This window comes from Marmota monax, unplaced genomic scaffold (assembly GCF_021218885.2).
Source record: "Marmota monax isolate L192 unplaced genomic scaffold, Marmota_monax_Labrador192_F-V1.1 WCK01_AAM20220418_F8-fsc00138, whole genome shotgun sequence".
Lineage (NCBI taxonomy): Eukaryota > Metazoa > Chordata > Mammalia > Rodentia > Sciuridae > Marmota > Marmota monax.
In genome coordinates this window covers 585,777-609,828 of record NW_026692763.1, presented here as the reverse complement: position 1 = coordinate 609,828, position 24,052 = coordinate 585,777, and the positions used below count along the sequence as shown (strand labels likewise).

General features: G+C 44.4%; 2 protein-coding genes across 2 annotated transcripts; both read left to right on the top strand.

The window, feature by feature from the left end:
• The first annotated feature begins 76 nt into the window (after window positions 1-76).
• Aldoc (aldolase, fructose-bisphosphate C) lies at window positions 77-3,780 on the top strand. Its single transcript, XM_046446983.2, has 9 exons — window positions 77-234; window positions 1,367-1,490; window positions 1,574-1,785; window positions 1,891-1,945; window positions 2,038-2,198; window positions 2,314-2,397; window positions 2,648-2,822; window positions 2,951-3,150; window positions 3,283-3,780. The coding sequence occupies exons 2-9, from the start codon at window positions 1,379-1,381 to the stop codon at window positions 3,376-3,378; spliced, it is 1,095 nt and encodes a 364-aa protein (XP_046302939.1). The 5' UTR covers window positions 77-234; window positions 1,367-1,378; the 3' UTR covers window positions 3,379-3,780.
• Window positions 3,781-6,266: 2,486 nt separating this feature from the next.
• On the top strand, window positions 6,267-23,484 carry Pigs (phosphatidylinositol glycan anchor biosynthesis class S). The gene is made up of 12 exons (XM_046446971.2): window positions 6,267-6,325; window positions 6,601-6,740; window positions 6,826-6,937; window positions 11,554-11,643; window positions 11,944-12,035; window positions 15,435-15,642; window positions 16,078-16,220; window positions 17,943-18,057; window positions 19,606-19,751; window positions 20,325-20,425; window positions 21,466-21,676; window positions 21,974-23,484. Exons 1-12 carry the CDS (start codon window positions 6,292-6,294, stop codon window positions 22,247-22,249), a joined length of 1,668 nt encoding a protein of 555 aa, XP_046302927.1. The 5' UTR covers window positions 6,267-6,291; the 3' UTR covers window positions 22,250-23,484.
• Window positions 23,485-24,052: the final 568 nt, after the last annotated feature.

Here is a 24,052-nt window from a genome sequence, read left to right as displayed (position 1 = left end):
TTGGGGTCACTCCACCTCGTTGCTCCGCCCTTGGGGGCGTGGCCTTCCCCAGACCAGTCCTAGGAAGGGGTGGAATCAGGGCGGGGAAGTGCCAGTCCCGCCTCCCGGGGAGTCACGTAGCTCTGCGGCATCCGCAGCCTCATTTATTGGAGCCCGCGCTGAGCTGCGTCTGTTGCGGGCCAGAACTGGAGCTCGTTGAACCTGTAACTGCTGCTGCTAACTCCCTGCGTTCTGGTAAGGCCCTTGGCGAGGCAAGAGCTGCTCAGCACCTCCACTTCCTCTCCTGGGCTCTTCCCTTGCCAGCCTTGCTTGTTCCCTGGGTCCGGTGGATGTGACTTTTCAACCCTCTCCTCTTTGATTTTCGCCTGGGATCAGCCTCTCCCCCCAGCCGTTTTAATCTCAGCCTGCTTCTGCTCCTCCCTTTCCAGCTAGCTCTCTTGCCTTCTCTGCCCCTAGGTCTAGGTCCTTGCACCCGACTGGTTAGCCCATATCACCATCACCATCACCTCTACAATTCTCCTTTCTCCTTCTCTTGCATCTCTCCCTCCCTTACTTAGGCTCCCTATTCATTTCTTTTCGCCTTCGTCCCCTGGTCATCTCCCCATCGTGTGTCTGAGTTGTAGGGAGTTGAAATGCTCCTATTTCCCGTGCCTCCCTCCACACAGAAGTGCTCTGGGCCCTGGAGAAGACCTGGTGGTGTGGCTGGCCCGCTGATGCTCTTTCCTATCACACTTTGTAGTCTCTTTGGAGTCAACCTCTGACACAGGGTTGGGGAGTAGGCAGTAGGCTGAGGCAGTCAGGTTTGTAGTAAAAAGAAAAGGTTATAGAAACCTATTACTGTTATATGTGCCACTCCTACTTCTGAACCTGCCCGCTTCCTTCCAGCCTTTTCCTCTAGAAGCTTGCCAGGTTGGGAGATGGGGAGTGAACAGTGCTTTTTGTCTCATTCTAAAGCTTTGGAAATATGTGCACTCTCCTAAGGGTATCATTGAGATTGAAAAAAGGGAAGCTGGAAAATCCAGCTTATGCCTACCTCAAGAAAGACACATTCAGGATTAGCATCCTCAATTGGTCAGCAGTTTTTTTCATGAGAAGACCAGTAGCTTCAGGGCTGCTCATCTCCCCAACCCCCACTCTGCAACTCTCTTCTGGGCTGGGAAGGGTGCCCATCAGGGACAAAGGAGGTGTGGGAACTGGGGCTCTAGGCCTGCTAGCTGTCAGAGAGATTGGTGCCACTCTGATGCCCAGGACCCATGCCAAGGACTGCTGCTCTGCTCCCAGTTCCACTTTTGGGGTGGGGAGGCATTTGGCTAAGCAGAGGAGGTAATGGGTGGGGTTCAACTTTTATATTTTGTCTCCATTCCAGAGAGCTGTCACCATGCCCCACTCCTACCCAGCCCTTTCTGCTGAGCAGAAAAAGGAGTTGTCTGACATCGCCCTCCGCATCGTAGCCCCAGGCAAAGGTATCCTGGCCGCAGATGAGTCTGTAGGTAAGTGGGGCCTATGGTCAGGGTGGTGGAGATAGCCAGGGAGCCATGGTCAGGGAGTTAGGTTGTCTCTTATTTGTCTACAGGTAGCATGGCCAAGAGGCTGAGCCAAATTGGGGTAGAAAACACAGAGGAGAATCGCCGGCTGTACCGCCAGGTCCTGTTCAGTGCTGATGACCGTGTGAAGAAGTGCATTGGAGGTGTCATCTTTTTCCATGAGACACTCTACCAGAAAGATGATAACGGTGTCCCCTTCGTCCGAACCATCCAAGATAAGGGCATTGTTGTAGGCATTAAGGTACAGTCCCTGGTCCTGACTGGGGGCTGGATATGGAAATATGTATAGGAGGGGTGGTAAGGAGAATTCTGCTTGGGCTCAGCCCTCTGCCTGTTTCCTCTGCAGGTTGATAAGGGTGTAGTGCCTCTGGCTGGGACAGATGGAGAAACTACTACCCAAGGTACATGGTGGGTGGGCTTTAGTACCACAGGGATTAAGTGTTCAATACAAGCAAGAGAGGGCAGGGTGATGAGGCTGGCACTATCATTGCAGGACTGGATGGTCTCTCTGAACGCTGTGCCCAGTACAAGAAGGATGGTGCGGACTTTGCCAAATGGCGCTGTGTGCTGAAAATCAGTGAGCGCACGCCCTCAGCACTTGCCATTCTGGAGAATGCCAATGTGCTGGCCCGCTATGCCAGCATCTGCCAGCAGGTGTGTGTTGGGGGTTTGGGTAGTCAATTGGGTGTCCTGTTCCTGGTGGGGAGAGGATTAAAGAGCCTCCTTTCTCACGTACTGTCCCTCCTAAGCCATCCTTTCTTGCCTACAGAATGGCATTGTGCCTATTGTGGAGCCTGAGATCCTGCCTGATGGAGACCATGACCTCAAATGTTGCCAGTATGTTACAGAGAAGGTGAGTTCATAGGTGGGCACAGACACATACTTCACAGGCATCTTGGCAAGGGGTGCCTATGCCTATTCCCCCAGCTTAGATCCATGTACACTCTCCCCTAGTGCTCTTCTCCTGATCCCAAAACAGACCTGCAGATCTGAGCCTTTACTGAATCCTCACAGTCCATACCTACCTATCTCTAAGATGGGGGGCACAGAGCAGTAAGCAGTGGGGATCCAGAGACCCTTCATAAACCTCCTTTGATCCCCAGGTCCTGGCTGCTGTGTACAAGGCTCTTAGTGATCATCACGTGTACCTGGAGGGGACGCTGCTCAAACCCAACATGGTGACCCCTGGCCATGCCTGTCCCATCAAGTATACCCCAGAAGAGATTGCCGTGGCAACTGTTACTGCTTTGCGTCGCACTGTGCCACCTGCTGTCCCAGGTACTACCTGGCTAACTTGTTCCTATCCCTAAGGTCCATCCTCAAGTTCTATTTGTGGCTGTCAAAGGTCCCTTACCTTGGAAAAATAGGGAGTGACCAATCAATTTGTCTTCTCTCCTCTACCTCAGGAGTGACTTTCCTGTCTGGGGGTCAAAGTGAAGAGGAGGCATCACTCAACCTCAATGCCATCAACCGCTGCCCACTCCCTCGACCCTGGGCACTCACCTTCTCCTATGGACGTGCGCTGCAGGCCTCTGCACTGAACGCCTGGCGAGGACAAAGGGACAATGCTGGGGCTGCCACTGAGGAGTTCATCAAGCGAGCTGAGGTTGGGAACTAGAAGTGGTGGTGGTGGTAGAGTGTGTAGCAGGGCAGGGACCAGCACCCAGAGGTTACATCCGGGGCAATTTAATACCTGTGGGCCGGCACAGCCTGTTTACTCCACTTTCCCCTTTTGCAGGTGAATGGGCTTGCCGCCCAGGGCCAGTATGAAGGCACTGGAGAAGATGGTGGAGCAGCAGCACAGTCCCTTTACATTGCCAACCATGCCTACTGAGGCATACTTAATCCACATTATGGCCCTTGGCCTAGCCATCTGTACTCTTTTGCCTGTAGTCATGGTCAGGGCCAAATAGCCACGCAGAACAGAGATGCCTTTGTCCAACATCAAGTCAACTTCTTTTTCTCTTCTCTCCTCCCCTCTCATTGCTGCACCTGGGACCATAGGATGGGAGAATAGGGAGCCCCTAATGCCTGAGGGCAGGAGAACCTGCTAGAAGTCAGAACAGAATGCCTGGGTCTTCCCTACCTCCACCAGCCCTAACAATTTCCCCCTGGTGGTATAGCTTCTCCTTGGGCTCGCCTTGCTGCATCTCTCTCCTAGGATGAGAGAAGTACACTAGTCCCGCCTCATGCCTTGAATACATACCACATAGCAAATAAATGGTAGCAAAACATGCTACTTTGTCTGTGTGTTTTACACATCAAATTTCTACCTCCCATTTCTGATGTCTACGGATTCTCTCTCTGGGCCCTCCAACCATGGAGGTGAAAAGGGTGGGATTTGAGGCAGCTCAGGATCCTGTGTGTTGATGTCCAAAACTGGAATCGAACAGTAAAGACTCCCAAGTTGGGAGTCTGCCATGTCAGGGGCACTTGGGCTTCTTATACAGAAGATGGAGTGAGGCAAGATGAACAACTTCTGAAGGCAGATTTTGTGCAAGGCTCAAAGCAGGGAGGTAGCAGGATAAACTGGGATGAGTGTAGTTCTCCCACCTCGGCAGTTCTGAGCCCTGCTGGGGCCTGACACATTCCACCAGTAGGATCACCTGGTCTTGGTAAACCTCCAAGGCTCTAGTGGCTGCTGGGCTAACCATAGTATGGTATCTAGAGGTTGCCAAGAACTATGCTTATTCCCATTTGGGATAAGAGTATAAAAGGGGCCAATTTGAAAGTCTTGGCAAGGGAGACCCTGTGAGCCCTCATGCTGAAATTTTAACCACTCAGTTGGGGTGTGACATCAGCTGAGAACCTCAGTCTATCTGAATAGATTAAAGATGAGAGAACATGGGGCTAGGGTTGTGGCTCAGAGGTAGAGTACTCACCTAGTATGCTTGAGGCACTGGGTTTGATCCTCAGCCCACATAAAAAATAAAAAAAGATAAAGATATTGTGTCCACCTATAACTAAAAATATTTTTAAAAAAGCAAATATGAGAGAAGAAGCTGGACATGTTCTATTTACTGGGGAGATTACTATTATTTCCCCTGGTGGGGCCAGACCTTATAAGAAAAATAGCTAACGTAGCACTTCTTATGTGCTAAATACCATATATATTAACTCAATACAACTCTATAAAGTATGTACTATTATTAGCCCCTATTTTTTTCATTATTTTTGGTCCTGGGGATTGAACCCAGGGTCACTTTACCACTGAGCTACATCTTCAGCCCTTTTTACTTCTATTTTGAGCTAGGATCTTGCTAAGTTGCTGAGGGTCTCACTAAATTTGGAAGCTGGCCTCCAATTTGCAACCTTCCTGCCTCAGCCTCCCAAGTCACTGGGATTACAGGTGTGGACCACCACACATCACACTTGGCTTATTCCTATTTTAATATAAGGAAACAGGCACAGAGACATCATTTAGGTAAAAAGAGTGAAGCCAGAATTTGAATCCTAGTGATTAGGATCCAGAGTCTATGCTCTTGAATTGTAGAGATTTATTATTCCTTTATTTTTTTTTTAAGTTGTAGATGGACACAATATCTTTATTTTTATGTGGTGTGAGGCACAATCCCAGCCCTAGAGATTTATTTTTTTAAGTCAAATGTCCTGACTTTTCCAAGTTGGAAATGAATTCAAATGAATTTTAAAATACTGGAAGCCAGATGTGGAGACACACAGGTAGTACCAGCTACTTGGGAGACTGAGGCAGAAGGACCTGGTAGTTCCAGACCAGCCTGGGGAACATAGCAAGACCGGTGTCAAAAAATAATTTTTTTTAAAAAAGAGAGAGAGATTTTTTTTTTAATATTTATTTTTTAGTTTTCGGTGGACACAACATCTTTATTTTTATGTGGTGCTGAGGATCGAACCCAGAGACCCGCACATGCCAGGAGAGCGCGTTACCGCTTGAGCCACAGCCCCAGCCGCCCCCCCCCCCAAAAATTTTTTTTTAAATAAATAAAGAGTACAGTTTAGCCAGTTATGCCAAAAAAAAAAAAAAAAAGTGCTAGCCTGCAACCTCCGTGTTTGAGGCTTGAGGAGAAGGAGCCAGGAATAGGAACTCTACAATAATTGTGACAACTGACATTTGAGGGCTCTCCCTGCACCAGGCTATTTACAAGAATGACCTCACTGAAGAAAATACCTTCCTTTTTCAGATCTGGAAACAGCGACAGGACTCCCACGAATGCCCAGCACCCCCTCTCCCCCTCCTCCATCCCCGTACAGGAGGAATTGAACCAAGGGCTGCTTTAACACTGAGCTACATCTCCTTTAAAACAAAAACAAAAACAATTTTTTTTTTTTTTTTAAAAGACAAGTTCTCCCCAAATTGCCCAGACTGTCCTCAATTTGGCGATCCTCCTAGCCTCTGCCTCCTGAGAGGCTGGGATTACCTGCGAGCACCACCGCGCCCTGCTGCCCAGTTGGTATTTAACGAACAGAGTTGGCTCCATTAATCCTTGGGACTTAAGAGTGTGTTCTACTAGGCGCAGGGAGATTTGTCTTCAACAGCGTACCACTCCCACACCGTCCCTTCGGCGTGGGCATATCCTTTCAAACGCCCAGCGCCGCTCCACTCAGATTCCGCCCACCCGCAGCCGGCTTTCCCCAGCGAGCGTCGTACTGCCGCTAACGATTGGCGGTGATTGCCGTCGTGGTGGTCCCGCCCCTTGCTGCGAGATTTCCGATTGGGGGAGGCTTACGATGCTCCGCCCCTCGGCGGCCCGAGCAGCCGGAAGCGAGCATGGCGGCATCTGGGGCCGCGGCCACCGATCTAGGTGCGATGGGCTTCAGACGGGGCTGCGGCTCCAGGATTGCGAGGGAGGGATGCAGGGGTGGGTCCTGGAGTATGCAAGAGTACTGCAGGGGGTGGGTTGGGGAGTGGCTTCAGACGGGGTCCCTTCAGACGGGCGAGGGCCCTTAGCACTGGCATCTCCGAACGCGGGCGGAGGGAGGCCCTTGAGGACCGATTGTCTCTGCTCCTCCGCGATAGCAGTGGAGCTAGTAGCCGAGCCTGTTTCGCGCCCCTCAGTCTGTCCCCCTGTGCCTCCAGAGGTGATTCGGGGCAAGCGCGCCGCCCTTTTCTTCGCCGCGGTGGCCATCGTGTTGGGGCTACCGCTCTGGTGGAAGACCACGGAGACGTACCGGGCTCCGTTGCCTTACTCCCAGATCAGTGGGCTCAATGCCCTGCAGGTGAGACTTGGGTGGGGGAAGACCCGGGAACAGCCCACCGGCAAGGCGGAGACTCAGTCGAAGTCCCTGATGCTTCTTCCTGCAGCTCCGGCTTATGGTGCCCATCACTGTAGTGTATACACGGGATTCAGTGCCCCTGGATGACCAGGAGAAGTTACCCTTTACTGTTGTGCACGAGAGAGAGATCCCTCTGAAATGTGAGTTCCTGGGGGATCAGTGTGGGCGTCCTATAACCTATTAAAAGATATCGCTGAATGAACAAGTGTGTTTGGTTTGAAAAAAAATTGACCTCAAATTCAGTGTTTGTCTTGAAGGCAGCAGTTTATTCATAAGTTACGCTATCTAATCAGAAGCAATCATTGCCCATCAGAGTAGAGGGTAGGAAGTGGGATGTAATGGAAAGGAGTGCGGTGTTTGAAATTAAATTGCATATATATACAAGTCCTGTTCAGTTTTACATTAAACATTTTTTATTTTAACCGAGGGGCTCTCAAACACAGAGCCACATCCCTAGCCTTTTCTTTATATTTTGTTTAGAGATAGAGTCTTGCTGAATTGCTTAGGGCCTCACTAAGTTGCTGAGGCTGGCTTTGAACTCGTGATCCTCTTGTCTCAGCCTCCTGAGCCACTGGGATTACAGGAGTACACCATGCACCCAGCCACGTTAAACACTTTACTGTGTATTATGAACTTTTTAGTTACCAGGAACTAGGAGATAAATAAGAAATTGATAACGCTTTCAAAAATTTCATACTCAGGTAGGGGAGAAATAACACATAGGTAAAAGAAATTACTATAGAATATACAAGGAAAAGGGATTTCCCTTTAGAAAAAGCATTTAACTGGGAGGAAAGAGAAAGTTTTGAGTGATATAATGTTTTTTAAATTTATTTTTTAGTTGTAGTTGGACACAATACCGTTATCTTATTTATTTCTTTTTATGGGTGCTGAGGATCGCACCCAGGGCCTCGCACCCAGGGCCTCGCACCCAGGGTCTCACACCCAGGGTCTCGCACATGCTAGGCAATTGCTCTACTGCTGAGCCACAACCCCAGCCCTTGAGTGATATAATTTTTAAGTTATGTTTTTAAAGGATATGTAGGAATACAGGTTAAATGAGACAGGGAGAGAAAATTCCAGAATAGCATGAGCCAGTAATAAGGTTAAGTAATATTATTCATTTCTCACTGTGGGCCAGAAACTAGGTGAAACACTTTATACTTGTTGCTTCATTGAATCATTTTCTGACATTTATAATCTCTATTTTATAAATGAAGAAACAGAGAGTTTAACTTGTTCAAGATCACACAGCTAGTAAGAGGTGGAATTAGGGTTGAATCCAGGCCTGATTCTTTAAGCTTTTAACCAACAAATTATACTTTTTCTGTGTAAAACCATGGAAGGATAAATCAGTATGTTGGAGATCTATGAGCAGATTTTAAAAAAATTTTTTATTTAAAAATTTTTTTTTAGTTGTTGGACCTTGATTTTATTTATTTATTTGTGGTGCTGAAAATTGAATCCAGTGCCTCACACATGCTAGGTGAGCACTGTACCGCTGAGCCACAACCCCAGCTCCCTATCAGCAGTTTTACCTTACTGGTATATGAAGTGAAACATGGAATGACTAGAGAGAGATAGGTTATGTCTGGACTGTGATGTGCCTGTGTGCCATTTACTTTCTAGCTCTTCAACTTTGGTTTGGACATTAAAAAAACAAAACAAAAAAACCCTCATATTTTTTGTGTGTGTGGTACTGGGGACTGAGCCCAAAGCAAAACAGGAAAATATCAATTAAAAAAAAATAAATAAAATATGTTAAATGTTGTTAGAAGAAAAACAGCAGAAGCCGGGCCTGGTGGCATATGCCTCTAATTGCAGTGACTAGGGAGGCTGAGGCAGAATAATTGCAAGTTTGAGGCCAACCTCAATGACAGTGAGATCCTGTCTCAAAATAAAAAAAAAATAAAAAGGGCTGACAGTTGTTCAATGATTGAGCACCTCTGGGTTCAATCCCTAATAAAGAAGGAGAAAAATGAAGAGGGGTTGGGGTTATGGCTCAGTGGCAGAGCCCTTGCCTAGCACATGTGAGGCACTCAGCACCACATATAAATAAATAAAATAAGTCGTTCAGTCCTTAGCACCACATAACAAATAAAATAAAGGCATTCAGTCCGTCTGCAACTACAAAAAAAAAAAAGAAAAGAAAAAAACATGACAAGATGAAAGGGAGGTGTTCTTAGGGAATGGGAGGTGATCACAGTTTTAGATGGAGTGGCCAAGGAAGGCCTCATTGTAGAGTTGAGGGAATAAACAATGCACATACCTGGGGAAAGAGCATCTTGGCAGGGGGAAAAGCAAGTCTAAGGTCCCTGAAGTAGGAGCAGGTGAGGTACCTTTCAGAAACATTGAGATTTCAGTGTGACTGGATTGAGGTGAAGAAGGGAGAGAAAAAGGAAATGAAATAAAACCAGGGCAAGCTGAGTGCATGCCTGTAATCCCAGCGGCTCAGGAGGCTGAGGCAGGAGGATGGCAAGTTCAAAGCCAGCCTCAGCAACAGTGAGGCCCTGTCTCTAAATAAAATACAAAAAAGGACTGGGGATGTGGCTCAATGTAGTGCCACTGAGTTTAATCCCTGGTACCTGCCCTCCCCCCGCAAAAAAACAAACAAACAGGGCAGTAGAGGGGGCCAAATCGTGCAGGGCCTCGTAGATCATGGTTAGAGTGTTGGCTTTTATTCCAGATGAAAAGAGAAACCATTATCCAACCAGATTAGCAATAATTCCTTAATATCACCTAATTCTCAAGTCTATATTCAGATTTCCCCAGTTATCTCAAAGGTATCCATTCACATCTGGTTTATTCTAACCAGGATCAACACACTGTATTTGGTTTTTACGTTTTCTTTTTTTCATGGTTGTGGGGATCCAACCCAGGGCCTCATGCATACTAGGCAAACACTCTAACACTGAGCCATATCCCCAGCCTCAATACTTACATTTGGTTATGTCTCTTTTATACCCTTTACTAGTATTGGCTCCCCTCTAACCCACCCCCATACACTTCTTTTCATACCATTGATTTATTGGAAATTAGGTATTGGCTTAATAGATCTCATCCAGGATTTGGCAAATCACTGCCACAATTTTATGTAATTTATTCTTCTAGTATCCTTATTTCTTGTAAACTAGTGGTTCGATCTAGAAATTTAATTAGAGCCAGATTCAGTTTTTTAGGCAAGGATACTTTATAGGTGACATGACATACTTCCTGTTGTGTTATGTCATAAAACATGTAATGGCTGGTTATCCATTTTGGGTGATGTAGAAGTATGTAAGTGAGTTCAGGTATTATCAGTTTAATCTCCGTATTTTAGACTTCCCCATATACTTGATGATTTTAGCATCTATTTGTTGCTGAAATTGATTTCATTACCAGGTGCCAAATGGTGTTGTTGTTGTTGTTTTTCTCCCCATTTCTAGCATTTATTCTGCATGTTGCCTAGAATTCTTGTATAAAGAAGAATTTTCCCAGTAAATTTTAGGTTCAGTTTGTCAAGTTTCAGGTGGCAAAGAAATCTCTTTGGGATTACTTTATGTATAGATTAATTTGGGGAGAATTGACAGTCTTACAACATTTTATCTTTCCATCTAGGTATTTCCTGGGTATTTTCATTGTTATTATTAATAATTTTCATTGTTATTACAATTGGGATTTTTATTTTTAAAAAAGGTTTACTAATTGGATCTTGCTGGTATTTATACAGCTGTTGATTCTTATATATTCTTGTGTCTAGTCATCTTACGGAACTGTTATTATTTGTTTTTGTTTTTTTCTTCGTTTGTTTTGGTACCGGGGATTGAACCTAGGGGTACTTAATCACTGAGCCACATCCTCAGTTCTTTTTATTTTTTTTATTTTGAGACAGGGTCTCACTAAGTTGCTAAGGCTGGTCTTGAACTTTACAATCCTCTTGCCTCAGCCTCCCTCATTGCTGGGTTTACAGGTGTGTGCCACCATGCCCTGCTGTTACTAGTTCTAATAGATTTTTCCCCCTTTACTAGGGACTGAACCTAGGGCCTAATGAATACCAGACAAATGTTCTGCCACTGAGCTACATCCCCAATCCTTTAAAACTTTTTTTTTTTTTTTTTTTAATTTTGCTACAGGGTGCGGCTAAGTTTGCCCAGGCTGGTCTCACACTTACAGTCTTCCTGCCTCAGCCTCCCTAGTTGCTAGGATTATAGTCATGCCACCACAATGCCTGGCTCTTCCTTTTAAATATTTATAAGTTTTCTCTTTTTTCAGTGAATACATTGGTCAGCAACTTCTGAAAGAACAGTGCTGGATAAAATGAGAATAATGAATATAGCAGGCATCTTTGTTTTATTACTAACTTTAATGGAATTGCATTTAGTGTTTTGTCATTAAGCACATGTTTTGATTTTTATCAGGGCCATTTATTGAATTTAATTATTTGGGGACCAGGGTTGGAATGACCATGTGGGTTTTCTTCTTTCACCTATAGATATTAATGAATATTGAAATGGCACCCCAGTGGGAAGATATTTCAGACTGAAAGAGCAGTGTGTGCACAGGCAGCAGCAAGAGCTGGGGCAGAAGGGAGAAGCAGGGTGTCATGTGTTCACTTTCATCCATGCAGAAAAAATTGGAGTTGGCTATAGCTGCCTAGTGTTTGGTGTTTCTCTGCAAACAACCATCTTGCTGTCCTCAGATGCTGGATAGTATTAGGTCTGGGAAAGTGGGCAAGGTGTAATGCCTGTCCTCACCATGCTGCTTCCTTTCCCTCTAGACAAAATGAAAATCAAATGTCGTTTCCAGAAGGCCTATCGAAGGGCTTTGGACCATGAGGAAGAGGCCCTGTCATTGGACAATGTGAAAGGTAGGGGAAGGGGTAATCACACCATTTTGACAAAAAGCCCTCTTGTTTCCTTCTGGTCTTGTTAAATGTATGATTTCTTTGATTTGTCTTACTTTGAAAGCCACTTTGGGAAAGCAGGGAATGAATTACCTTGAGTTTTAGCCTGGCCTAATGAGGACCAGAGTCCTGGACTTGGCTTACCTATTGTGTCTTGGTACTGTTTCAGCTGACTGAGAATAGAAGGTGGCCTAGGCACTCTGTTGGGGCTGGGGGAAGCTGGAATGGCATTGCTTGTTGTGTAACACTTGCTTCCATCCCCAGAGGCAGAAGCCATGTTAGCTGAGCAGAAGGAGCAATCAGAAGGTTCCCTGACTGTGTTTGTGATCTCTGAACACTCCTTACTTCTTCCCCAGGTAGGTAAGCAGAGCAGCTGAGGCCTGGCCTTTTCCCTTTAGCTGATTCTCTTAGGTCATCCCTTTTTGTTTGTTTGTTTGTTTCTCTACTGGTCATTGAATCCAGGGGCACTTTATCATTTGAGCTACACTCCCAGACCAATTAATTGATTGATTGATTGAGATAGGGTCTCTAAGTTACTGGCCCAAACTTGGATCCTCCTGCCTCAGCTTCTTGAATTGCTAGGATTACAGACATGTGCTACTATGCCAAGCTTAGTTATGTTCTTCTAGTAATGTTGTCTAATCTCCCGTTTGCTACAGAGAACTTTCCTCATCTTTTAAAAAAAGAATGCCAATAGAGCCAGATTTGGTAATCCGTGCTTGTAATCCCAGCAGTTTGGGAGACAGGAGGATCGTAAATTGAAAGCCAGTCTCAGCAACTTTAGCAAGGCCCTGTCTCAAAAATTAAAAGTTGGTTGGGGGGCTGGGGATGTGGCTCAAGCGGTAGCGCGCTCGCCTGGCATGCGTGCGGCCCGGGTTCGATCCTCAGCACCACATACAAACAAAGATGTTGTGTCCACTGAAAACTAAAAAAATAAATAAATATTTAAAAAAAAAAAAAAAGTACAAAAGAGTTTGTTTAAAAAAAAAAAAAAAAAAAAAAAAGTTGGTTGGGGATGTGGGTCAGTGGTTAAGCAACCCTGGGTTCAGTCCCTGGTACAAAAAAAAAAAAAGTTGGGTGTGGAAGTTCATGCCTATATATAATCCTGGCTACTCTAGAGGCTAAGGCAGGAGGGTTGGGAGTTCAATGTCAGCCTGGGCAATTTAGGGACCTTGTCACAAAAAATGAAAATGGCTTGACTGAGGGTGCTGGAAATGTAGCTTAGTGGTAGAGTGCTTATCTAGCATGCATGAGGCCCTGGGCTTAATTCCTAGCACTGCCAAAAGAAAAAAGAAAAAAAAATACCAATAAATATTTATTCATTAACTTTAGGTCTTTCTAAATCCAAGAATTATATGTGGTTTAAGTGCTAATGGCCATATAAAATGGACAGAAATTGAGCTGGTATGGTGACATGTACCTGTAATCCCAGGGACTTGGGAGGCTAAGTCAGGAGTTAGGCCAGCTTCAGCAATTTAGGGAGACTCTCAGCAACCTATCAAGATCCTATGTCAAAAAATAAACAGGAATGGGGATGATGTGGTTCAGTGGTAAAGCGCCCCTGGGTTCAATACCCAGTACCAAAAACATAAAAAAAAAAAATAAATAAAAATTTAAAATGAACAGAAATCAGTTATTATAACAGAAATCAGATTAAAATTAATTTTTTTGCGGGCGGGGGGGGGTTGGGGTTGTGGCTCAGGAGTACATGTGCCTAGCACATGCGAGGTCTTGGGTTCAACCTCAGTACCACATAAAAATAAAATAAATAAAGTAAAGGTAATGTGTCCAACTACAATTAAAAAAAAAAAAAGAAAGAAAGAAATTTTTTGGGGGGTGGTGGGGGGTTATACTGGGGATTGAACTCAGGGGCACTCAACCACTAAGCCACATCCCCAGCCCTATTTTGTATTTTATTTAGAGACAGAGTCTTACTGGGTTGCTTAGTGCCTCACTTTTTGCTGAGGCTGGCTTTGAATTCATGATCCTTCTGTCTCAGCCTCCCGAACCACTGGGATTACAGGTGTGCACCACCACGCCCAGCCTAAAAAGAATTTTTAAAAAAATTTACTGGAGAGTTGGTGGTGTAGCTTAGTGGTAGAGTTTTCATAGCATGTGCAAGCCCCTAGATTGCATCCCTAGCACCTAACAAAACAACAAAACCCCAAAACCAACCAAAAAGAATCATCTGGTTTGAATAGGTTGTGATGGTAATATAAGTGATTGATTGACCTTTTCACGTTAGAAGCAGAAAACTGCAGGGAACTATTTTCTTTTTGAATTTATAATGAAATATTTAAGTCTTATAAAAAGATGAAAGAAAATTTTTATGAGACTATATAAACCCACTCCCAGTTTGTGAACTTCAGGATAGTTGGAGCCTGTGATCTCCGTTTCCTTTCAGCCCCAGGTGCTCATATTTATGCATCTCTTATTCCTTTTCTTTAGAGTTCAATCACATGTCTATAAACAATATATTTAATTTTACCTATTTTTGAATTTATATAAATGGTATAATACAATTCTTTTGCAACTTTAATTTTTTTGTTTTTGGTACTGGGGATTGAACCCAGGGATACTTAACTGCTAAACCACATCCCTAGCCCTATTTATTTATTTATTTATTATTTTTAATAGTAGTTGGACACAATACCTTTATTTTATTTATTATTTATTATCATGTGGTGCTGAGGATCGAACCCAAGGCCTTGCATGTGCTAGGCACACACTCTACCACTGAGCCACAACCCCAGCCCCTATTTTTTTTATTATTATTATTTTTTTAAATAACTTATTTTTTAGTTATAGGTAGACACAATATTTTATTTTTATGTGGTGCTGAGGATTGAACCTCATGCATGCTAGGCGAGCGCTCTACCTCTGAGACACAAACCCAACCCCTTATTTTTTATTTTGAGACAGGGTCTCACCAAGTTGCTTTGAGCTTCACTAAATTGCTGAGGCTGGTCTTGAACTTGTGATCCTCCTGCCTCAGCCTCCTGAGCCACTGGGATTATAGATGGTGCCACCACGCCTGGCTTCAACTTTAATTTTGTTCAGCATTCATGTTTGGGAGACTCATCTGTGATAATTCATACATTTGTATCTGTATTTCATTATATAAACATAAACATAATTTATTCTATTGCTACTATTGAATTATTTGAATTATTTCCAGTTTTTCACTGTTAGATAAAATGCTGTCGTGAACATTCTTGCATTTGCTTCTTTGCCATGTGCTCTTCGCATAAATCAAATTTTCCGGTTGTTTTTTAATTATTATTTTCCTGTTCAGCATGCCATCTCTTAGTTTCCAGTTCACCATTTTATCATTCCCTAAAGATTTTTTTATATTAGTTGTTGTTGGATACTATAACTTTATTTTATTTATTTATTTATATGTGGTGCTGAGGATCAAACCCAGTGCCTTGCACATGCTAGGCAAGCACTCTACTGCTGAGTCACAACCCCAGCCCCAGCTGCTAAAGATTTTTTTTTAAATTTTTTTCTCTTTATTTTTTTGCCACTTAGGACTTGGATGCTGCCTGGACTTCTGCCTATTGGGAAAGACAAGGGAATAAAAATATAGGAGAACACATATATATGGCTCAGATCAGAAAAACTTAGTTGATAACTCACCATGACTACAGAGAGAGGAGTAGCAAAAGGCCAGGTTCTCTAAGTCAGGAGCCAGACTATCTTTCTGCTTTCTTCACTGATCCGTGAGCATTCTGTCCCTTTCTTACCCCTCACAGAACATGATGAGCTACATCGGGCCTGAGAGGACAGCAGTTGTGCGGGGGATAATGCACCGGGAAGCCTTTAACATCATTGGCCGCCGCATAATCCAGGTAGCCCAGGCCATGTCCTTGACTGAGGATGTACTTGCTGCTGCTCTGGCTGACCACCTCCCAGAGGACAAGTGGAGCTCTGATAAGAGACGTCCTCTCAAGTCCAGTTTGGGTAGGGCATCAGGCTTTACCATAGGAAGGGAGAGGCAATGAATTATGTAGTTAGTGGAGGAGGAAAATCTGCATGCAAACTCATTATTCTTTTCTTTCTCTCATCTCAATTTTTTCTTAGAGCGCTCAGTGTTCCTTATTTGGTCTTACTCTCCCTTTGGTTCCATGATGGAAATTAGCCCCATTCTTTTTTTTTTTTTTTTAATATTTATTTTTTAGTTATCGGCGGACACAACATCTTTGTTTTGTATGTGGTGTTGAGGATCGAACCCGGGCCGCACACATGCCAGGCGAGCGCGCTACCGCTTGAGCCACATCCCTAGCCCCAAAATTAGCCCCATTCAAGGAGAAACAAGTTCAGCTTAGTCAGGGGTATAGGCTGTCCCTTCTCCTTTATCCACAGGAAATTCTGATTTTCTGACTCCTGTTTCTGTAGGCTATGAGATCACCTTCAGTTTACTCAATCCAGACCCCAAGTCCCATGACGTCTACTGGGACATTGAAGGGGCTGTCCGGCGCTATGTGCAGCCCTTCCTGAATGTCCTTAGTGCTGTTGGCAACTTCTCTGTGGATTCTCAGGTGAGACTGGGAGTGAATTGAGTTTCTTTTGAAGTTCATACATATTTAGTGTTTACAAAATACATCTGTACTTTCATCTCTTCAAGCTTGCTGATTCTCTGGCAATTTCCATGTATGTGTATGCATGCCAGTGCCCTAAGGACAGGAACTGAGGCGTTAGTGTGTGTGTGTCTGCCTGTCCCTTTAAGGAAGGTTCTGGTGTCTTTTTTTTTTTAAATATTTTTAATTGTTGATGGACCTTTTTTAATTTATTTATAAGTGATGCTGAGAATCAAACGCAGTGCCTCACCTTTGCTATACAAATGCTCTACCATGAGCTATAACCCCAGCCCCTCTGGTGTCTTTATTTTGCCTCCTTGGTGTCCAGCTTAGGGTTCCATTGATGTTAACCAACCAATTTCTTTATGATTCCCTCTAGAACTCTATTCAGGGGAGTGTCTAGATGTTAATGCTGCCAGCCATTCTTAAGGAATTTATTTAAAAAAATAAAAAGCTTCCTGAACTATGGAAACCTAGTAACAATAAAGATGGAAAAAATGTAGCTTTCTATATCATACTATGTTCTTGCTGGGAAAAGATGGGAGAATTTTTTTTTTTTTTTCCCTACTGGGGATTGAACTCAGGGGCACTCAACTGCTGAGCCACATCCCCAGCCCTATTTTGTGTTTTATTTAGAGACAGGGTTTCACTGAGTTGCTTAGCGCCTCGCCATTGCTGAGGCTGGCTTTGAACTTGTGATTCTCCTGTCTCAGCCTCCTGAGCCACTAGATTAAAGGCATGTGCCACTGTGCCTGGCCTCCCAGCCCTTTTTTATCTTTTGAGACAGGGTCTCACTAGGTGGCTTTGGGCCTTGCTTTCTGGCCTTCAACTTGGTGATCCTTCTGCCTCATCCTCCCAAGTCACTGAGATCACAGGGGTACACCACTATGCCCAGCACCTAGGATAAAATTTAATATACTGAATATGGGCTTTGAAAACCATACATTTTATAAGATTTCTTAGCAGCCTGAACAAATAAATAAAGAACAATAATAATTCATTGTCTACAAGATCAAATCAAGCAGTTATTCAGAAACAATCATTCCTACTACCAAAACTGGATAAACAATTCTCCCATCTTGGCCAGGCAAAATAGGACCGGGGATGTGGCTCAGTGGTCGAGTGCCCCTGAGTTCAATCCCCAGTACCACTCTCCCCTGCTTTATTCTTGGCTTTGTTATTTGTTTCCTGTGCCTTATTTTCTCTAAACCCTGATATCTCTCTCTCTCTCTCTCTCTCTCTCTCTCTCTTTCTTTTTTTTTTTTTCTTTCTTTTTTTGGTACTGGAGATTGAACCCAGGGGCACTTTACCACTGAGCTATGTCCCCATCCCTTTTTATTTTTTATTTTGAGACAGGGCCCTGCTAAGTTGCTGGGGCTGGCTTTGAACTTGGCAATCTTCCTGCTGCAGACTCCCAAGTCTCTGGGATTACAGGCATGCACAGTCATGCCTGGCTGTCTCTTTATGTTTTGCCTTGTCCTAACTGTGTCTCTTTAGAACACCTCAAATCTTTTTTGGGACAAAGGAGGTCACAAATCAATTTTTTTTTTTTTTTTTTTGGTACTAAGGATTGAACCCAGGGCTTTGTGCATATGAGGCAAGCACTCTACCAACTCAGCTATATCCCTAACCCAGGCCATAAATCAATTTTTAAAAATAATCTCTTCCTTCTTTGTTCTACAGATCCTTTACTATGCGATGTTGGGGGTAAACCCCCGTTTTGACCCAGCCTCATCCAGCTACTACTTGGCCATGAATAGCCTCCCCCATGTCATAAACCCAGTGGAGTCCCGTCTAGGTGAGCTCCTGAGGACAAGGGTCTTTCTGCCAGGCCAGGGAGAGACCCTGAAGGCGTAGCCTGTGGTTGGAGGCAGGTTGTATATAGTGATGGTTGCCAGGTTGGGTTGGTTTGAGGGGAACTAGGGAGATTTAGTCTCCTTTTTCCATGATGCTCTTTGACATCTCCATCTATTTTTTTTTTTTTTTTGATACTGGAGATTTAACTCAGGAGTTCTCAACCGTTGAGCCACATCCCCAGCCCTTTTAATTTTTTTTTAAATTTTGAGACAGGGTTTCGCTAAGTTGCTGAGGCTGTCTTTGAACTTGTGATTGTCCTGCCTCAGCTTCCTGAGCTGCTGGGATTTCAGGTGTGTGCCAGTGTGCCTGGCTGACATCTCTTTCTTTAACCCAAAATCACTTATTAATCATGATTCCCAGCACTTTTAACAAAAGGATATGTTGGGTCTCCCTCCTTAAAAGCTATCTAGAGTAAGATACAGTAACACATCTAGGAAAGGCAGAAGTCCATGAAGGCAGAATTTGAATAGACAGTTCTGATTGAGGTGGAAGATCCTTGAAGTTAGCATTATGGTTTTTCATTTTGTGGGTGGAGCCTAGGAAGAACAAGTGTGGCTAAGATCTGTAATACAAGCAGACCAAAGTAATTATATCATTAATTATGAAGTTCAAGCACCACTGGTAGGCCAGCGTAGATCACGGCATGTGAGACCTGAGCAAATTGCTCTTCCATTCTTTTTTTTTTTTTTTTTTTGAATACTGGGATTGAACTCATGAGTACTCAACCACTGAGTCACATCCCCATCCCTAATTTGTATTTTATTTAGAGGCAGGGTCTCACTGAGTTGCTTAGCGCCTTGCTGTTGCTAAGGCTGACTTTGAACTTGTGATCCTTCTGCCTCAGCCTCCCAAGCCGCTGGGATTACAGGCCCGTGGTCCATTTGTTCTTTTATCATTTAGCAAACTCTGGCTGAGGGATTGCTTTGTGATATTGCTGAGTACAGAAATGGAAGGGCAGTTCAGGCAAAAGAGAACTCTGAGCTTAGATATAGAAAAGTAAGAGAGCATAGATAGATATTCAGGGAGTAGTTCATTGTGGGTGAATGTGAATGAGTGACCAAAGATGAAGGTGACAGGTGCCAGATTGTAAATGACCACATTAAGGAATTTAAACTTCAACCTGGTATGGATAGCTAGTGAATGAAGGATATTAGGGAGCTGACACAGGTCACATTTATAACTGTGAGTAAAACTAGCTATAGTAACAAAATGCATTGTGACAGTGACCAAGAAAGCTGTCTAGACAATCAAGGGGGGCTTTCTCAAGAATAGGAGATTCCAGGGGCATTTTGGGGCTAAGGATTGTGTTCTGTCTCAGGAGTTCAGAGGTCCTTTACGTAGAAACCCAGGACTGGAGAATGTCTTAGTGATTACCAGTCAGAGAAACTGAGTCCCATAGTGAGTGACCATCAAGGTAGAGGCTGACCTAGAACTAAGCTCTAGGTTCAATGTGTTTTGGTATCTTAATTCTTGTTTTCTTTTTCCACAGGATCGAGTGCTGCCTCCCTGTACCCTGTGCTCAACTTTCTACTCTATGTGCCTGAGCTTGCTCACTCCCCCCTATATATTCAGGACAAGGATGGGGCTCCAGTGGCCACCAACGCCTTCCATAGTCCCCGCTGGGGTGGCATTATGGTAATAGTTGCACTATGCAGACCCCAGAGCCCGAGTTTCAGGAATGGACAGATGTTCCCTGAAACTGTTCCTTTGGTTTTCTGTGGTCCTTTATGGCCCACCCTTTTGGGGAGGGGCAGGTACCAAGGACATGAGAGTGCTGTGTGCTCATGCCCCTCCTCTGCCAGCCCTTCTGTTTCTTTTTTCTGTTGGTATTTTCTGTACTGTGACCCTTTTGTATTTACCAGATTGCACTTAGGACTATACTCTGGGCTCATCTTAGGTCTTGGCTCTCTCTGGAGGAGTCTTGCAAAGTTAGGAATCTTGTCTCCCCTGTTAGACTGGGAGCTTCTCACGAATTGGAACTGTAAAGTGGTATAAAATTTTTTTATCTTATAGGACTTTTGGGAGGGTAGTTGAGGCAAGTTACTTAAAATTCCTATAGTAGGTACTCAAATATTAACTTTCCCCTGGGTTTGTAGCTTCCATAGAGCAGAGCATATGCCTTCCTTTTCTCTTATAGCCTCCAGTGTGCCAAGGGCAGAGCTGTACACAGTTTGGTGTGTCGTGGCAACCTTATTCTCGCTCTTTCAGGTGTATAATGTTGACCCCAAAGCCTATAATTCCTCGGAGCTGCCAGTAAGAGTCGAGGTGGACATGGTACGAGTGATGGAGGTGTTCCTGTCTCAGTTGCGGTGAGGTCCCAGTTGATCCACTTCGGGGTCTGTCTACCAAGAGGGGCCATAGTTTTTTTGGCTGTAGAAAGGTATTGCAGAGTAAAATGAAATCTCACTTGCTGGGGATACTTTGGCTGTGCCTACAGCTCCAGGGAAACCAAGAAAGGTTTCCAAGGACTGTGTCATCCTTCTAAGGAGGACTAGTGGCTGATAAAACCTGTTTTCAGAAAAACAGACTTATGGAAGTCATGTGTGACTAGGGGTGTGACTAGGAATGTTTAAGAAAATAACTGTGGCTGGGCATAATGTTGATGCTTGAAATCTAAGCTATTTGGGAGGCTGAGGCAGGAGGATCAGAAGTTTTTTAAATTAATTTATTTTTTTGGTACCAGGAATTGAACTCAGGGATGCTTAACCATTGAACCACATCCCTAGCCCCACCCCACCCCCTTTTTAAAAAAATTTATTTAGGGACAGGGTCTCGATGAGGTGCTAAGTCCCTTACTAAGTTGCTGAGGCTGGCTTTGAACTTGTGATCCTCCTGTCTCAGCCTCCCAACTCTCTGGGATTATAGGCATCTGAGAGACTTATCAAGACCCTGTCTCAAAAATAAAATAAGAAGAACTAGGAGTATAGCTCAGGAGTAAAGCACCTCTGGGTTCAATCCCTAGTACCAAAAAAAAAAAAAAAAGGTGATTCTGGATCATATCTTAACTCAGTCCCACTGTCCCCATTTGTGCATAGAGAGAATAGAGAGGGAATATTAAACCAAGTTGATATTATCAGAAATATTTTAGCTGTGGAATGTTTTTCAAACAAGATCTTGGAAGTCCATTTTAGAAACCAGTAAAAAATGGAAACACTCTGGTTGAAGCCAGGTTTGGGGCTCTGGATTGCTTCATTCTTACCAAGAACCATAGAACACCCCTATGCTGCTCACCCTCCACATCCCTTAAGCTTCCTAGGATAATTGAAAATCACTAGCCTAGGACAGATCTTCTAGGATTTTTTAGTCATTGTCTCCCACCTTCTGACCTCTTGCTTTGTTGTTCCTACAGTCTGCTTTTTGGGATTGCTCAGCCCCAGGTACCTCCAAAATGCCTGCTTTCAGGACCTAAGAGTGAAGGACTAATGACCTGGGAACTCGATCGGCTGCTTTGGGCTCGGTCAGTGGAGAATTTGGCCACAGCCACCACCACTCTCACCTCTCTGGCCCAGCTTCTTGGCAAGATTGGCAACATTGTCATTAAGGATGATGTGGCATCTGAGGTAAGTGGGGAAGGGATGGATTCTGTGGCCTAGAGTTGGGCAAGGTGTGTGGGGCATGCATCTTTAAATGCCCCAGGTTTTCCTCTAGATGGACATGCCAGGAGTCTAGATAAGAATGAAGGAAGATTTCAAGTTGATTCTCAGAAAATAAATCATAGCTTTTTTAGGCTGGCCTCCGTGTATCCTGGGTGAGCTATAGGCAACCTTCTTGGTAGATGAAAGGTACAGCAAGGCCCAGCTAGCACCCTGTACGCCAAGCCAGAACTTATTGGTAACCCCATCTTCTCCCCTTCCTAGGTATACAAGGCTGTAGCTGCAGTCCAGAAGGCAGCAGAGGAGTTGGCCTCTGGGCACCTGTCATCTGCCTTCGTTGCCAGTCAAGAAGCTGTGACATCTTCTGAGCGTGCCTTTTTTGATCCTTCACTCCTCCACCTCCTTTATTTCCCTGATGATCAGAAATTTGCCATCTACATCCCACTCTTCCTCCCTATGGCCGTGCCCATCCTCCTGTCACTGGTTAAGATTTTCCTGGAAGCCCACAAATCCTGGAAAAAGCCTGAGAAGATAGACTGAGTGGGGCAGTATCTCAGAAAGCCTGCTTTTATGGCCAAGGTGAGAGGTATTAGATTGAGAGGCACATAACTGAGGCCTACTGGGGACAACTTACGTATCTCCAGTCTCCTCCATTGGCTCTCCAGCTGCTGAAGTACAACACTCCAAGTTGTGGTAATCTTTTCTTCCCTTCCCATTCCTCTGGTTCAGATTGTCACCGCCAGGTACCTCTTTTCTGGCTTGAACTTGACAGCCCCTGAGTGTCTCCCTTTGGGGCAGGGATACCTTGCCCTTCTGGCCTATTAACCTGGCACATCCTTGCACTGAAAGGGAGCACTAGGGGGAAGTCCTAGGTTGGACTGTAGCCTCCTCCCCTCTACATTTCTCCATAACCCATGGGGGGAGATCACTTCTAGGACCTTTTCCCTTACTCCCCTTCCTCCTGGCTGGCTTCACTTGTTGGGTGCAGCCTGAGTCTAGGAGGCAGCAGCTCAGGACCTGGTGGTATGGCAGAGGTTCCCTTTACCCTCTCAGAGAGGCACTGTGGTATAGTGGCGGAAGTTCTAGGCTTGGATTCCAAATGCCTGGATTCAAATCCTTGCTTCTGCACTAAACTAGGGAGCTTTGGATAAGCTACTCAGTCTCTCTGAGCCTCACTTTTTCATTTGTCAATGGCATTGATGATACCTCCCTCAAAAGGTGGTTCTATTGATAAATGTTATAAACATGTGAAACTGTATGGCATATATTAGGCTTTTTAAAAAAAATTATCAGTTTTTTTTTTTTTTTTTTTTTTTTTTTTAATGGTGGGATTTAACCCAGGGGCACTTTGCCACTGAGCTACATCCCTAACCCTTTTAAATTTTTATTTTGAGACAGGGTTTTGCTAAGTTACTTAGGGCATCATTAAGTTTCTGAGGCTGGCCTCAAACTTGCAATCATCCTATCTCAGCCTTCTGAGTCACTGGGATTACAGGAGTGCACCACAGCACCTGGAATATCAAGTTCTTTTTTTTTTTTTTCTTTTTGGTACCGGGGATTGAACTCAGGGGCACTTGACCACTGAGCCACATCCCCACATTTCTTTTATTTAGAGACAGGGCCTCACTGAGTTGCTTAGTGCCTCGCCATTGCTGAGGCTGGCTTTGAACTTGTGATTCTCCTGTCTCAGCCTCCGCTAGGATTACAGGCGTGTGCCACTACGCCCGGCTGCATATCAGGTTCTTAATAAACATTGGGTTGAATATGAACTGAAATTATATGGAGTATGAGCATGATTTTCATTCATGTGTAAATAACTTTTCTGCGTTTACAGTTCTATCTTGTTCCTCTGTCCTGAGGAACTCTAGTGTGGTTGGGCACCTGGGCTGTGGTCCCTCTGCATGTCCTTCCTGGGTTCCTAAGGCTGTTAGCATCTGCTTTTGCTACATAGTAGGGTTTCTAGGAGAGAATGCTGGTATTAGTGAAAGCTCTGGGATACTAATTCATTCATGAATAAGTCAAAGAAAGAGAATGTGCAAGGAGCACTATGCTAGTGCTGGGATATTACAAAGAACAAAGTTGATAGGATCTTTCACAGTTGATCTTTCATGGAGAAGAGTCAGTGAACAAATAAAAGTAATTTCACATAATGCATTAGTGGGAAAAGCTAATCAGAGACTGGGGTTAAGTATTTTAGAGGGGGTGGGTGTAATGAAGGTTGAACAGTTTGAGGCTTGAGCAGAGATTAAAAGAGAAGCCATCAGGCCAAGAGGATCCCTAAGGCTTGAATCCAGCGAGTAAGAGGAGTTAGGCAGGATCCCTTACGTTGGGGGGGCGGGGGGG

Excerpts from the sequence above, each read along its gene's own strand:
- Aldoc (XM_046446983.2), top strand. The coding sequence starts at position 1,379 with ATGCCCCACTCCTACCCAGCCCTTTCTGCTGAGCAGAAAAAGGAGTTG. Across the intron at positions 1,491-1,573 it reads GGCCGCAGATGAGTCTGTAG|GTAGCATGGCCAAGAGGCTG; the intron begins GTAAGTGGGGCC and ends ATTTGTCTACAG. Across the intron at positions 2,199-2,313 it reads ATGCCAGCATCTGCCAGCAG|AATGGCATTGTGCCTATTGT; the intron begins GTGTGTGTTGGG and ends TCTTGCCTACAG.
- Pigs (XM_046446971.2), top strand. The coding sequence starts at position 6,292 with ATGGCGGCATCTGGGGCCGCGGCCACCGATCTAG. Across the intron at positions 6,326-6,600 it reads GGCCGCGGCCACCGATCTAG|AGGTGATTCGGGGCAAGCGC; the intron begins GTGCGATGGGCT and ends CTGTGCCTCCAG. Across the intron at positions 21,677-21,973 it reads AGGATGATGTGGCATCTGAG|GTATACAAGGCTGTAGCTGC; the intron begins GTAAGTGGGGAA and ends TCCCCTTCCTAG.